Source organism: Anas platyrhynchos, chromosome 4 (assembly GCF_047663525.1).
Source record: "Anas platyrhynchos isolate ZD024472 breed Pekin duck chromosome 4, IASCAAS_PekinDuck_T2T, whole genome shotgun sequence".
Lineage (NCBI taxonomy): Eukaryota > Metazoa > Chordata > Aves > Anseriformes > Anatidae > Anas > Anas platyrhynchos.
The window spans coordinates 46,908,918-46,923,596 of NC_092590.1; the positions used below are offsets into that span (position 1 = coordinate 46,908,918).

The 14,679-nt window shown below is 40.2% G+C and overlaps 1 protein-coding gene across 12 annotated transcripts in view; it reads left to right on the top strand.

Annotated features, from left to right (window-relative positions):
* The window catches only part of TNIP3 (TNFAIP3 interacting protein 3), a 69,959-nt gene extending 58,469 nt beyond the window's left edge, over positions 1-11,490 (top strand). For all 12 annotated transcript variants that reach the window (XM_072037485.1, XM_072037487.1, XM_072037486.1 and 9 more), the window contains 2 exons: positions 2,723-2,783; positions 10,610-11,490. In XM_072037485.1, the coding sequence (XP_071893586.1) occupies positions 2,723-2,783; positions 10,610-10,641 (93 nt within the window). In that variant the 3' untranslated portion in view covers positions 10,642-11,490. The remainder of the gene's footprint in view (positions 1-2,722; positions 2,784-10,609) is intronic.
* Positions 11,491-14,679: the final 3,189 nt, after the last annotated feature.

Genomic DNA, 14,679 nt, shown 5'->3' on the forward strand with positions numbered 1-14,679 from the left:
AGCCCAGTTCTGGGCATACAAAGTAAATGACAGTGACACAATTGGGTATCTAGTTGCAGTTGACATTATTCTGTTCTCTTCCCTCTATGCAGCTGAAGAAAGCCTGTTGACTAATGTCTTATTTCCGTGTCCTACCCTGAGTATTTGTGTCTCTGGCTCTATTATTGGAAAATGACTTTCGTGCTTCACTTACGGTTTCTGTATTCACGGATAATACAACTGTCCTACCACCAGGCAGTACCCCTGTGGCAGGCTGCACAAACACACGTTCCCCGTACATTCCCACATGCTGACAAGCTTGTGGCAGGGTGCACAGCGCTGCTGTTCCACTCTAAGGGTGAAGCCCCAGATTGTGTTGCTTGTGTTGAGTAGTATCTTCCTTCTGGTACTCTGATGTGAAATGGGATTATGTGAGGAGTGAGGTTTACTGAGGGTGAGGCACTCAGGCTGAATGCTTTAGGAATACAATTTTCCGAAGCAAGCCTGTGTGTTGGAAGAAAGAAAGAAAAAAAAAAAAGAGCATAAGTGGAAGTTATATCTGAGCATGGCTAACACAGTGGGAAATTTTAATTTTTTCCTGGCACATGACAAGGTCCTGTCTTCCTTGGCATGAAGAGGAACCCTTTGCCTTAGGGCAGGTTATGTCAGGATGAGTTATCTGTTTCAGGAAAAATACTGACATTTTTGAAATGCTGTTGGTTATCTAACAAGTAGGCTGTGCTTGTTCAAAACCAGTGAGAATAAATTTAAACATGGTGAATGTCATTTCTGCCTATAAAGCTGTTGCCTATCAAAAGATGTTCATTATTTGGGAAATTACAGCTTAGTTTCTGCAAGACACGTATAAGGCTTTCCGACTGCAGAAATCCATTTGAAAAGCTGTGGTCAAAGGAATCATTTCTATAGTCCAGGAGTGTGCTTATCTGCTTGTTTATCAGAGTTGGAAGTATCGCAGAATGTTTTTCGCTGCAATTTGGACTCTGTCCCAGATTATTTTGGCTCTTCTCCCTGAACTTTCATCATCTGGGTTTCTAATTCTGCAAGGGATCACTGGGTTTACAACTTTGCCATTCCTGCTGGAGCACTGGGGGCAGTTTGACTGGTTGCTTTGTAACTCCCAGTTTCATTCTGAGTTTTCTTTGAAATTCTTTGCCTGTGAGAGTGCAGTGTTGCTGCTCTGAGCTTTTGATAACTCCCTGAGCAATTTGTTAGCAATGAAGAAAGGTGTTAGAATTTAATGAGTGTCCTGAGTTAACATACGTAATCCTGTGTGTTTAGTCTGTGCTTTTGCTTTTTCAATCTTTTTATATCTTGCACCTTTTCGTTCCTTTTACATTGTCAGTAGAAGCGTTTTTGTTTAGTCTGACATGAAATACATCTCTTGTCTCTGAAATTCATTCAGCTTTGCATTGTGTATGTATGAAAGAGTGGATCAGAGAACAGAAAATTCAATAGAAACTCAGAAGAGCAATGCAAATAAGTATATTTTAAGCCATCAGTGGAAAAACTGCATAAAGCAAAGCACAGGCTGGCTTTGTATCAAAGTGTGTTTTGTTTGCCCACAAACACAGAATTAGTTAGTAATTCATGTGGACATTATTATTTAAGTGAAGATAGGATAGTTCCTTTATCCTAACGGTGTAGGATAGCAATTACTGCAACATAACTGCAAATGACAGCATACATAAAAGTTAAATCTGTTTTCTATATCTACAGCTTCATCCTGCTGCCTTAATTTAGGCAGAACTTCTTTAGAAGTCAATGAAATTTCTTCCCTACAAGCTGAAGTGTGTAAGAGTCTCCTTGGGACTACTCAGGGTTTTGTCAAGAGCAATTTCTGCAAAACAAGAATCATTTTCCCAGTTTAACTAATTTGAAGCAGTAATTACCTGGAATTTGATGAGCTTGCATGTACTCAAACCAAATTGATGGTTTAATAGAGCTTCAACTGAAATGTCTGGTCCCAAAATTGTTTATTTAGTGGCAACGTGCTACTTATTTACCACAGCGTATAAACTGTATTGCAATATTTCTTTCTTCCTTGCTGTTGCTTGCTATAAAGGATTTCCCTGGATGAAACTATGCCTGCATGGACATCACCTTCCCAATACATCCTCTTAGAAGAAAGATGGGGAACCTTTCCATCCCACAATATTTTCAATAAGTTATTTGATAACAGCTAATGTAATTACAACACAAATGCTAATCTGTGGAAAGGGAGAAGGGAAAGAACTTGACTCAAAGGGTATTCCTATCATGCAAAAAACTGTGTTTACCCATACTGAAACTGGAACAGCTTTACCTGTTAGGTCGGTGTGTGTGCCAGATATCTCTGGGTTTCCTAAATATTGAAGATAGAGCCAGTTAAAAATGTGATTTCGGCTATTATTTTCTAGTCTGTTTTAGCAGTAGTGTACTAAAAAGCCCTTTTAAAACCTGATTTGTTTCTGTTAATGTTTGTTTTGATTTGGGGGATCTAGAAAGGCTTACACCAATATTTTAAATCAGTTCAGCATTTAAACCATGTTACAAAAAAGGAAGCAAACTGAAAAGACTCAATCAGTGGAAACATAAAGCTAAATATAAAAGTTTTGTAAACTACTTTTGCATGACTAAGAAAAAGCTTCGCAGCACAATTATGTTTTTAACATGCCACTATTCCTTTGTTTGAAGTGTCTATGAAGTCTATATTGCTGTAATAATGTTTTATTGTTCTGTGCAGCCAGACTATCAGTGGTATGTTCCTGACCAGTTTCCGCCAGATGTGCAGCACAAGGCAAATGGTAAGACAACAGCTGTACAGAGCATATTTTAAATGTGTTTTTTAAAATAAGGGCCTTTGAGGGTTATATAGTAAACTTGCCTATTTATCTGTTGAGGGCTTACGTGACAGCTTTGCCTCAGAGAGCTGAGGCTGGTGTATGTGCAACACAGGTGAGGTTTCTAATGTAATACAATCTGCGTTAGAGCTTCCAGCTTCATTGCAATTTGTAAATTATCTCTATTGCACGTTAAAGGATCATACATTTACCTCATTAACTGCCTAGTAAGAGTCCTAAAGAATAGATATCCTTAGAGTTTTCCTTAGAGCTTCTGTTGCTCTAAGACTAAATTTAATGATGGGCTGAACCTGGGGGCTGGGGTGGAGCAGGTTTTAGAAGCCCTTGGTAACAAAGTGCAGGTTTTAGGATGTCATTTCACTTTAAAGGCAAAATGCCTGTTGCTGTTCTAGATCTGCCTTGGTAGTTCATGGTGCCAGGTCTGAAAATGACTGTTTAAATGGACAAAATTAATTTCTTGCTGAAGTGTCGGTGTAAGCTATCTGCTGGAAACCAGGAAGAGCATTTAGTATTTGTACCCGGATTTGAAATCATGCTAAATTCCTTGGTGTTTTAAAGTACTTGGGTCAGACTGGTCAAAAGACAGATGCCAGAGAGCACAAAGATAAAGGGATGTTATTCTGGGTGGGAATCTGTCCCTTCATGTTGTCTTCAGAAATTTCCCAAAGCCACCCCTTTTTTCTCAAAAATAGTCAAAGATCACAGCACCTAAGGTTCTGTGTTTTGCTCTGTTCTTATGTCTCGTGGCTCATTTGTAGTGACACCATCTCAGATGAATAGTGCATCATCCTGTGCAGCGCACGGGGATCAGCAATGTTCACTCGTGTGCTGTGGGAGCATGTGTGCTCCATCTGGGTGCCATGTCACGGTGCAAGTGGACACCACATGGGGTGGGAGGGAGTCCTCACCAAAAGCTGTGTTGTAACTAGAAGAAGATGGCTACAGAGGAACTCTTCCGTTGTTTGTTGCCCTCTACATTTGCAGGGAAGAGAGGGTAGGGTGGGAACGTAGCTTGCCAAAATGGAGGATGAGCTTCCCATAGATACATGGCAACTGCTTGGAGGGTTCTGATGTGGTTGTAGGGAAAGTAGAGCTGTGACTGCAAGAGAGGCCAGGAGATTAATTCTGTAGTTCCTCCCACTTAAACTCAGAGTGATTTATTGCACCAGAGGATACTGAGAGGATGTTTATACCAGTGTATGAAACAAGTCCAGCCACCAACTGCAGCTGTGGTCCAGGGCAGTACGCTTATGGAATATGAAGAAAAGATAATTCTTTCACACTGCTTGATTGTCGTGATTTGACTTCAGTCTCCCTGAAAAAAAAAAAAGTGTTTTTAAATCCATGCTTTGTCTTTCTATTACTGTTGTTTGTACAGAACATCCAAATACCTCTTCCTCAGTGGAAGAGCGTTTAGGAAACTCAGACTTTTTTCTTCCCTTTCTCTTTTAGTGACCATCAAAAGGAACCCTCAGCAAGTACCATCATCATGTTGTGTATAGCATAGGGTACGCCTATATGCCTTCCAGGCTTTTACTCTTTTTATTTTTGATAATAGAATAGAGATTTTTTTATTAGCTGTTGATCACGGAGAAGTCCACCTTCTACAATCATTTAAAATGCACTAGCCAGGATTTATGTATTGTAGTCACCTATGTTAAGTCTATATTCGAGTCATTTGTTTTAAGAAAGGTTTTAAAGACAAACTCCAGGAATACATGAAAAAAGTATTCTAAACGTTGTTCCAATTTCTTTGTTCTGTTTTGGACTAATGCAAATTGCAAGGGTGAGTTTAAAATGAGCATGTGTGGCAGCATTCCTGACAGCACTTTTCTTAGCTGCTGCCCTGTTCAGAGAAGGCTTTCTTAAAGGGCTGTTGCATCTCTCCTTGTAAAGTTTCTACTTGTAAAGATCACATCTATTTCCAAAGATATAGGGAAAGAATAATTACTGAAATGTATTTAAAAAAAAAAATAATAAAAATCACCACAGAGCTTTCCTACTATTTGCTCTCCATCCAATCCCCTGTTTGCCAAGGTTTCTACACCTGTTATTTTCCTCACACATCTAAGTTTTGTTGGTTGACAGAGAATCGCTTACAGACAGGCCTGAGGAGCAGTGTTGTCTGTGGCATTGAACGTTCACAGTGCTGTGATAGTTTGGATCTGGCACTTTCAGTATGAAACCTTTCTAATTAGCCTGGAAATGATTTCATCAAAATACAGGAAGGAGGAGAGGAAAAGGGCAAAACAACAATAACCAAAAACCGCAGGCCTCAATGTTCTACTCTTTTCCCACTAAGCCTCTCCAAAACAAGAATGAACAAGAGGTGTTTGTTCCGCTGTAGTAAGATATCGTAATTATCTAAATGAAATCCTTGTGGTTTAGCTTTATGGTCAAAGTGGAACCAAAGCGAAGCGTTGTCAGAGGGTGTAATAATCGTGGCAAATTTGTGTTGTTTTAATGTGGTGAAGAGACGAGAGGTGGAGTGTGTGTAAATTGTCCATCCGTGGTGGTATTGTGATTATGTTATGCTAACATCGGTGTGGGGAATTTTTACAGGTGTAAGTGAAGTTTGCGAAGATCGTGTGATGAATGTTGACGAATGTATCTTAGTGATTATAATTTAGTTACAATTTTAATGTTCTGCTGCTGATCTATGAAATATGGCTTTATGCAAAAAAAAACCAAAACAACAGCAACCTGTCTGTTCAGAGTCTGAAGCAGTGAACATCACTAAGCAGGGCTGCATCAGCTCCCTTTCAAAAATGTGTCAGCTAAGTGGGGTTCAGTGACGTGCCTTGCTTCTTTGGCTAATGCACTTTGGACCTGCTCCAAGCACCTTCACCTGCTTCTTGCAAGTGAAGTCATCTCTCTCTGCATTTTGCAGCTAGGTGTCTATGGGACATTTAGGGATTTAGTCTGGGTGAAAAGAAGGGTCCATAGCCCTTACAGTACAATGAAGTTACCCTATAGAGAAAGGTAGTTATTCCCAGAAGCAGGTGCCATGGCTTGGCAGACCAGTCCTCAGCCTTGAAATCATGTCAGCATGCCCTTGAATTCAATTCAGAGGCTCATATAACAACATGCTCGAGCATCTTACCCCTGTCTTTGTTCACATAGCACATGACAGTGTGATGGTCAGTGTGTGCACGCATGTGGAGGTGACACAGCTAGTAATCTTGGTATGCATTTATGACTGTATTTACTTATATTTTGTACTTATCCATACACCTAAATAAGTAAAAATAAATAAAATACCCTAATCTTTGTAGACATTGTGGTCCAGAAGTAGCTACTGTGGATTATATTTGGCCTTTGTTTATATTTTTGATTCAGTAGTCACAATTTAAATTACTTAATCCATTTTTTTTTATTTGTCCATGGTTCCTCACAGTTATTTTTGAAATACCTTCTTTAATAGAAGTTAATGCTCCCTCAAAGAAAATTATAGTCAGTCTCAAAGGACAAAGCAATGAAGCAATGAACATTTCCAACTCTGGTAACTGTGGCTGTAAAGAATTCTGAAAGTAGCAAGAGACAACGTATGTGAATCTCCTGGATGAGGAAATGAATCAGGGAAAATAGAAATCTTTAGAGACAAATAACTAAAATTTGTAATCCCATCTGAGAAAGGGAGAGTAGAAGGGCAGACTCAGGACCTCAGAATTTAAGGGGAAATTATGATACAGAATAGATGGAGGAAGCCCAAACAAGGTAAACTGTAAGTGAACTGTTCTTGCTTTGATGGCCTGAAAGAAATGAGACTTCTTGTAGGAAAGTCAGAAACAGGAGGAAGAGCTTCCTGGGACAAATTGTCTTGCAAGAGAGAATTCCAGAAAAAAATAAAATGTTTTTGAGCATCAGTGAGGGGTATGAATTGTGTATGTAAGATAAGAAGAAAGTGGTCCGGTCTTGTAAGAATAGTTTAATAACTATCCTGACTGATAATAATTGTATTTCTCTACAAAAACAAACAACAACAAAATATACAAGTCAATCAACAAAACAACAACAAAAAAGGTGGTTTAGTTTGGCTTTGGTCTCTAAAAGCTGCCTGTCTAGTGGATCAGAAATATTTGTATTGTGGCTGCCACAAAATGGCTCTATCACAAATCCTCGCAGCAAAGGTAGAGAGATCTGTGCTGCTGTAATAATCTTTGGGATACTTTGTATTGACTGCTGTAAAAACACATCTCTGGCTGTAGGGAATTTACTTAAATATTAACAAAGAACTATTCAGACCACAGTGGCTTTTGGACCTTAGAAACAATTTTGATGGGCTTCATGAGTTAAACAGTGCACTGGTAAACTCGGGAGCTTGGAGATGCTTTGACCTGCTAGGGGTTGCATGGGACAGTGAGGATTTACTAACTGCATGATATATAATTTCCAAAAAGATCGATAAAAGGTTTTTGCTTTTGATTATGTGTTCAGTGAGGGGATGTGTTCCACGCAGTAGGTACTAAAGGCACGCCCACGGGCTGGAGTGGTTTTCATGCCAGGCTATGGGATGCAGCTAAATGCTCTCTGTGTGGCCACAGGGAGGTGAGGGCTTGACCTGGTTCCTCTCCTCCCACTCTTCCATGGGGCTGTCTTGTCAAGAGGTCAGTTCTCCACCACTGGGGTTCAGATTGAATCCAGAAATATTCAACAGGTGGTTGCAAGGAGGAGAGTGTGGGCTGTATTCAAGTTTATTAATCTGATTTTACTAGCTTGTTCTTCCTGTTTGCATCAGCAGGTTTTGTGTTGCATCTCTTGTTAAACCACTGGAGAACTCTGATAACTCATACCAGAGCTCAGCATGTCTGTCTGTGGGCATAAACGTTTCTTCTCCCTGTCATCACAAACATGAAATAGTCCAGCTGAAGTAGGTGAGGAGAAGAGATGGGCAGGACCACGTTGTGTCCAGCAACACTCTGCAGGCGAGGCTGGGCAGTACTTGGGGGGCCACTGCTGGTCTGTGGGGCCAGGTGAGGAGAAATCACCCGACTTCCAAAACTGCAAAGGTGTTTGCTTGGAGGCCACAACACAGAGAGGGGCAGTGTGTAATGGGAAGCGGCAGGAGGTGGGTAGAGATTAAGGAAGAGGGGAGATGTCTCATTGCACCAGAGATGTATTTCAGAGAGGTTAACTTTTCTGCCTGCCTCTGGGCCGGTCCCACCCCAGGTACTTCTCTTTGTGGAAAGCCTTCTCCTAAAATGAGCTCAAATCCTTCCAGCTTAGCCTTGTTCTGCCAGCTGCACTGCCTTTGGAGGGACATTTGCTCCTAAATCTCTCTGTGCTTTGTCACTCAGCATTGCTGGAGCTAATTTCCTCTTTTTTTTTTTTCTTTTTCTTTTTCTTTTCCTTTTTAAGGAACAAGACAGAAAGAATTCCAGCAAGTGTACTTAATGTCACTTTATTTGGCAAGCAGTGTTGACTTCCTTATCCAACTGCACAAAATTGAAAAGACAGTTGGAAAAAAAATTGATTTTGGAGATTTTCCCTGAACCCATTTTTTTAATGAAAATTCTCTGGAAAAGAGGTTTATTGCAGAAAGCCTACTCAGAGGAAGAACCCTTTTACATGCCGCAACTACTGGCGTGTCATGTCTTTTTTACTTCCAAAATTAATCCTACTGTATTTGTTTTATACTGTTTCTTGGCAGAAAGAGTTTCAGTACACGTGTTTAAGAACCCCAGTTACCCCTTTCCAAACATTTGGTACAACTACTGGATTTCTTTCTCCTGAACTGTACATTTTAGTTTTGGATCCAGCTATGCCAGGCATAGGGAGAAGCCAAAACAGGGCGCTTCTCCTACCTCTCGGTTCAAGGGGTAGTTCTGGAGGTGATGGGACAGGCAAGAGCAGCTGGTCACCACCTCATCTTGACGTGCCTAGGAAAAGCAGAAATCAACCTGCAAAGCCCTGGGGATGCCCAGATGAGCATATGAAGCAGCATGATGTGTCCACTTTCATTATAATATCATCTCTTGTTCCCTTCCACGCTCTGCTGCTTTCCAGATTTTTGCCCTCAAGGTACCTACTTTGTGGCTAATGTTGTTATAATTACAGCTAATTGGAAGAAGAGGGGGAAGTGTGGGGTTTTCCACTGAAAATAATGACATCTGTAGGGAGGGGAAAATGTAAAACTGGAAAATAATTTGTGGAGATCTTCAATGAAAACCAAACAGAAAAAAAATAACTGACATCTTAATTTTCCTGGAAGAAAAAAACCCAAAGCCTAAACATTTTTGGTATTTAGCCCATCTTCAGTGCATACATTACATTAGGAAATATCTGCTCCCAACTAGTCAGGACAGATATTTAATTAGTAGCTTGCCATCCCACTGGGAATGCATATGTGATTATTTCCAGGATTTCTACGGATACAACTTGATTTTTGCTAGTGCAGTTTAAAGAAATGCTGCTCTGTATGCATATAATTTTTAACCCCAGTAACATGAGAAGTTCCTTAAAAAAAATAAAATAAAAAATAGTATTGCTTTAAAAAAAGTCAACTTCACATAGAGATCAGAGACTTTTTACTTTTCAGGCAGAAGCATCTCGTGAGGAGGAACAGGATATATAATCTTAGCAGCAGCATGATTTAATCATTTTATTTCTGTCAAACAACTTACCAAGATTTATCTAGATCTTACTTTGTTTAAAACACACAGAACTGTGTTCTAAGTGTGTCAGAGCCCAGAGCGCTTCACCTGCTGGGTACCACAAAATGTTGTCTCAGGGCGAGAGAGACTTTTTGCTCGTGAGAACTCTGTGTTGGATCATAGTAATAATTAAAGGACATCCTACTGTATTTCTGCCTTCAATGTATGAATATCCCAGTCCTTTTGTTTTTGTTCAAAAAAATATATTGTTACATGAATTCTGACATTTGGTGTGAAGCTTTTATCTGTGTATACCTTAATGATGCAAAAATAACCGGTCTCCTAATTGTTGCTCTTCCTGGCTTTTGTGAACAGATAACATGAATTTTAGCTCTGAAACTACCAGTAAGGAAAAATGTAACCAAAATCACCGATTCACATAGTACTGCAGCTTGTTACAAATGTGGACCTTTTGGATCAAGTTTTCTTTCCTATACATTTGGGTATTGTCAGCCCTGTGTGTTCAGAAGTGAAGGATGGGGTCACTGCGTAGTAGCTGCAGAGCAATTCTCCCAGGCAAATTCAGGTCCCCGCTGGAAGTATTTCACTCCTAATGTTTCTCTTGTAAGTGAAGTACTGTGAGTGCTGGTGCGTGCGCTAGTATATTTCCTTTCTTCAACCATATTTTGTTTTCCTAGTTTGAGTGAGCTACTATCAAACACGAATCTGAACCACAGACACCTACTTAACAGTTGTAGTACTGCTTAGTTCTTCCCTCTGTCATACTTAATGTACTCTCCTGGGTACACCTACTGCTAATGCATTCCTAATGAGCACTGCTGAATGTCAGCTGTTCTTTCTGGAGGTCTAGAAATGTTTTACCTGGGGGCTGTAGGTTATGATTAGACTCTACTGTTTGCTCTGTATCAAGAATCTTCAGGACTAGATCGAAGTTAAGAGGCAGAGACTACCAGTGCATTGTAGGATGTCCTTGCACTCTTTTGCTGCTTCATACTTAGTGCCATTTCTGTTGGGCTGATGACAGGCTTTAAGGATATGCAGTATTGGCTCCAAGAGAGGAGGAAGAGAGAGAAAATAGAGGGAAATTAATCATATAATCATAAATGGGTTGTATTTCTTAATTTCAAAACCTTTTGTATTCATTTACTTTTGCAGATTCATCCTCAGAGAAAGGAGCCCATCGCTGACATCCTCTGACCTGGAGAAGCATAGACCAAAGTCTGCAAGCGCGTCGTGCAACTTCATTATTCTGTATTGTTCTGTGTTTTTGCCCCTAGCTCCTTATCTCTTTGGTACATGTTATTTATGCCTGGTGAAATGCCTGCAAGGACAATAGGAAAGCAGATCATTCATGCTGGTGATCCTCAGGATCTAGTTAAACTCTGCTGGAAGTGTTACTGCCCTTTGTTCTGAAGATGCTGTTTGTGCTGGCTATGAGAATCTGTTAAAAAGCCTTATGTTAAGAGATGCAGCTATTGCTGGGGATTTGGAAGGCAGTCGCATCTGGTTTGAATTCAAGAGTTTCCAGCCCAATAGTGTTGTGATATTTTCTGTTTGAGAATTATAGTTGTTTTTATTTGATTCTTGGGAATGATTTCTTGATGTACCATCCTGAATTATGTACTATTTTCCCTGGTTGTGTGGTAAAAAGGAAATGAGTTTCACTGTTTTAACACATTTGTGTAATTGTGATTGGGGTACCACTGATGCTAGGCCAGGTACAATGTACCTACATGTATTTCTACTCTGACTCCAGGCCAGCTCTCCTGTTGATTTGGCTCAAAAACTATGGAAAACATAGTCACGTTGTTTTTTTTGTTTGTTTCTTTGTTTTGTTTTAGTTTTCATTTTTTTTTTCTGCTGTGTACTTATTTGAGTCAGTACAGTTTTGGTAATCATAATTTCATGGGTTTAATGTCTCAGTAAAAACAGCTTTTTATTTCCAAGCAATTCTGATAAAGAATCCCACTGTAATGCATTCAAACATTGTTGTGTAACCTCCAATCTAAGAATAAAACCTGGGTCTCTAAACAAAATCTAAACGTGTATAGACTATGAAAACATTTCTGAAATTCATGACGAATGGCTGTTCAGCAAATGCTGCCCAATAACCTAATTATAGGTTGTGTCTTTCCTTCAGGCTTTCGGAGGCAGGTATCTGAACCTGCTGGGACCCACCTGGAGGAAGGAAAAGACTTTTGTGCCATGAGCTTCATGAGGTGTCCCGTGTGTGCTCCTGATAACTCAGAAGTAGTCCATCTGATTTTAAGTTCCCATGCAAACAGCCTTTTGAGCTGTACAAAGACAGAGATATCAGTTAGATTGCGTGTCATTTCTGTGTTTAGAACAGGTATTTCCATTCCCATCAGCTTGCAAAGGCATTAAAATAATAACCTGACAGGATTAAACATGTTCAGCATTTGAATTTGGACACAGTGAGGAAGAGTCCATGGGAAAGGATTTTTGTGCAGTTAATTTTTACAGCAATGCTACTTCTGCCTGTGTTGATCAAAGAAAAGAAAAGTTTTCCTATCTTATAGTAAGGAATCAGGAAGCAAGGCACCAAGTGAACTGATCTCTGGAGAGACATTGCTTTTTCATGAGCTATTGAAAATTGGAGTTTGACTGCAACATTAGCCACAGAACACACTCCCAAGACTGTTAGAAAGACAGAGAGGAGTTTTTATCGCTGTGAGAATTTCAAGTTGGCTTACAGACACTACAGCAGCAGATTGCTTAACTAGCAAACAGGGTAACTGCGCTACTCCTGATTAGCGATTTGGCTAATAAGGGTGAGATCATGGAAAATGCTAATGCAGTGCCTTCGGAAAATCCAATTATAATGTAACCCAATTCAATGCCAGCTCCCAGCAGGTGACCAGTGTTGTGGGCAGGGCACCCCACGCTCAAAGGCGCCGTGCCTTCTCAAAACAGACCAGCTTCTGTGTGGCTGGTGTGGGAGGCAACAAACCCCCATTTCATTCATTTCTACTGTTTTCCCAATGCACTGCAAAGGTTTGCGCCTTCCATTTGGGGAGCTTAGCTCATTATCTTACAACTTGTGCAGGCATTATCTGGCCCAAGCAGATGATTCAACGTGAGCTATTCACTGGAAGAAAATAGAGCTTGCAGTAGGGCTACCTTTTTTTTTTTTTTTTCCCTCCCCCTGGTCTAGTCACAGGCTTTTGATGTCTGGCTGGCTTGGGCACAAGACTGTAAACCTTGACTCACACAGATCCTAATCATGCTAAGTGTGAGGTATCCCTTGTATTATTTGATAGAACATTCACATGGTTTTAAATGCACGTTAAATGCCTGTACAGTTCTTTCCTCTTAATTTTCTTGCAATGATGTATGTTTCCCAGATGCAGGTGCTGTCATCTATTTGAATTATCAATGTCAGACTCAAGCAACCCTGAAGGATATGCTTTTTTCGGTGACCCAGACAAGTTTGAGGGGGTGAGTTATTCTAGTTAGAAATCAACTCAAGTACTCATAATAAGCACTCTTCCTTCCTCTAGTGCTTGCATCTAGGTGCTGATGCCTTTGCCAAAACCAGGCATCAGCACCTTTCAAAAGATCTTCTGGCATTCCCCAATCTTTCTTCCATGTTTTATTTTCCAAACACCTGCCAAATTTGCCATTTTAGTCTTTCAGTTTAGCTTTCTCCACTGTTTTTACCTATCAGTGGTGAGTGGGGCAATTTTACAGTAAGGGCACACGTCTCATGTTTGTGAAAGGCCTTTTCTTTTTCCTTTCTTTTTCTGTAGGAACTGCTGAGGGTTTGGGAATGCTGGAATTACTATGCAAATTGCTAAAGGAGCAATTCACACAGAGTAACTCTCTTTTAATAACGGACCAGAAACTTATTTGAATACCTGAATCTGTAATGAGCTACACCCTGGGGTCGTACCCCCTGATTTCCTCTCTCTCACGGTGGCTTGGGGAAACAAGGCAAGCACAGAGTGATCTTCTGTCAAAACCTGCCAGCAGTTCAAAGGGATGTTTTCTAGCCCTAAGAATTCCTGTTTCACTGTAGGGCTCTGACTTACGGCCCACTGTAGCCCACAGGGCAGCTGATGAATGCAGATTGCCATGTCACCTGCTGCTTTTTGTTCATCCAGCAGCACTGCTGGTGTGACCCACCCACGTTCATTCTCCATCGGTGCTGGACAGGCCTGGTGTAACCAGAGCATGACTCCTATCTTAGGGCTGCTGTGTTACCAGGACTCAACTGCCACGTTAAAGGTGTCTAAAAGGTGGCATTGATGTAAGCTTTGATGTGTATGATAAGGAAGAGACCCATAATGAAGCTGATTATGCAGTGTATTAAGGTGATGGGGGCTTCCAGGCATCTCCTTGCTGGTTGAAGTCAGTCCTCAGACAGCCTTGTTGCTTCTGGTGGGAGCACGCGTGTTGACACAAGTTGGTGTGGATTCTGAACAGCAAGATATGAAATCTAGCAGCAATAATTTTACTAAATAATAGATCTGCGAGAACACTTTAGTTACGTTTTGGCATGGGTTCCTATAGATGTTTCTTCTAAACTGAACTTTGTCCACATGTTTGCAGTGTTATGTACTAAACATGCTGCTGAGAAATTTTCATTTCTATGAATGAGAGCAAGTCTTCATATGTCAGGTTAAATTATCTGCTTCTAATATTATCTTTATTTTCAACATGATATGCTGGGTTCACTAAATGACGTTTTGATAACCATAACAGTAATTATCCAACATTAAAAAAAGAGCACATGTTTGAACTCATGAAGTCATTAATGCAAATGAGGTACTTAAAAGCTTGGGGTCTCGGGGGAATTTTTGTCCCATCTTTCCTTTTTTTTTTTTTTTTTTTTTCTGTGTGTGTGTGTGCAGCTAACAGATGTGACACTACTGTTTTGTGGACATGAAGCTTTTTGTTTTGATTTACCACTCCTTTACTTCCCAGGTATTTAAAAAGCTGTGCTTGTCAAAGTGTATGTAGTTTGAAAATTGCCTTTTTCTTCTGAAGGGGTGAGGTGCTATTGGAGACTGTCATGCCAGTGCTTATTCCATTCTATCTCTATAGATATTTCTTGCTATTTGTATGCATAAATGCTCTGTGCCATGATATGAAGATTTCATTGTTAAGTGTTTATATGTCAGTAAGTAGCACCCCTCCTTACTCTCAGGCTGTCATCTGTTTCAGGGAGGAAAAATTGCTAGTAAAATTTGGAAATTGTTTTA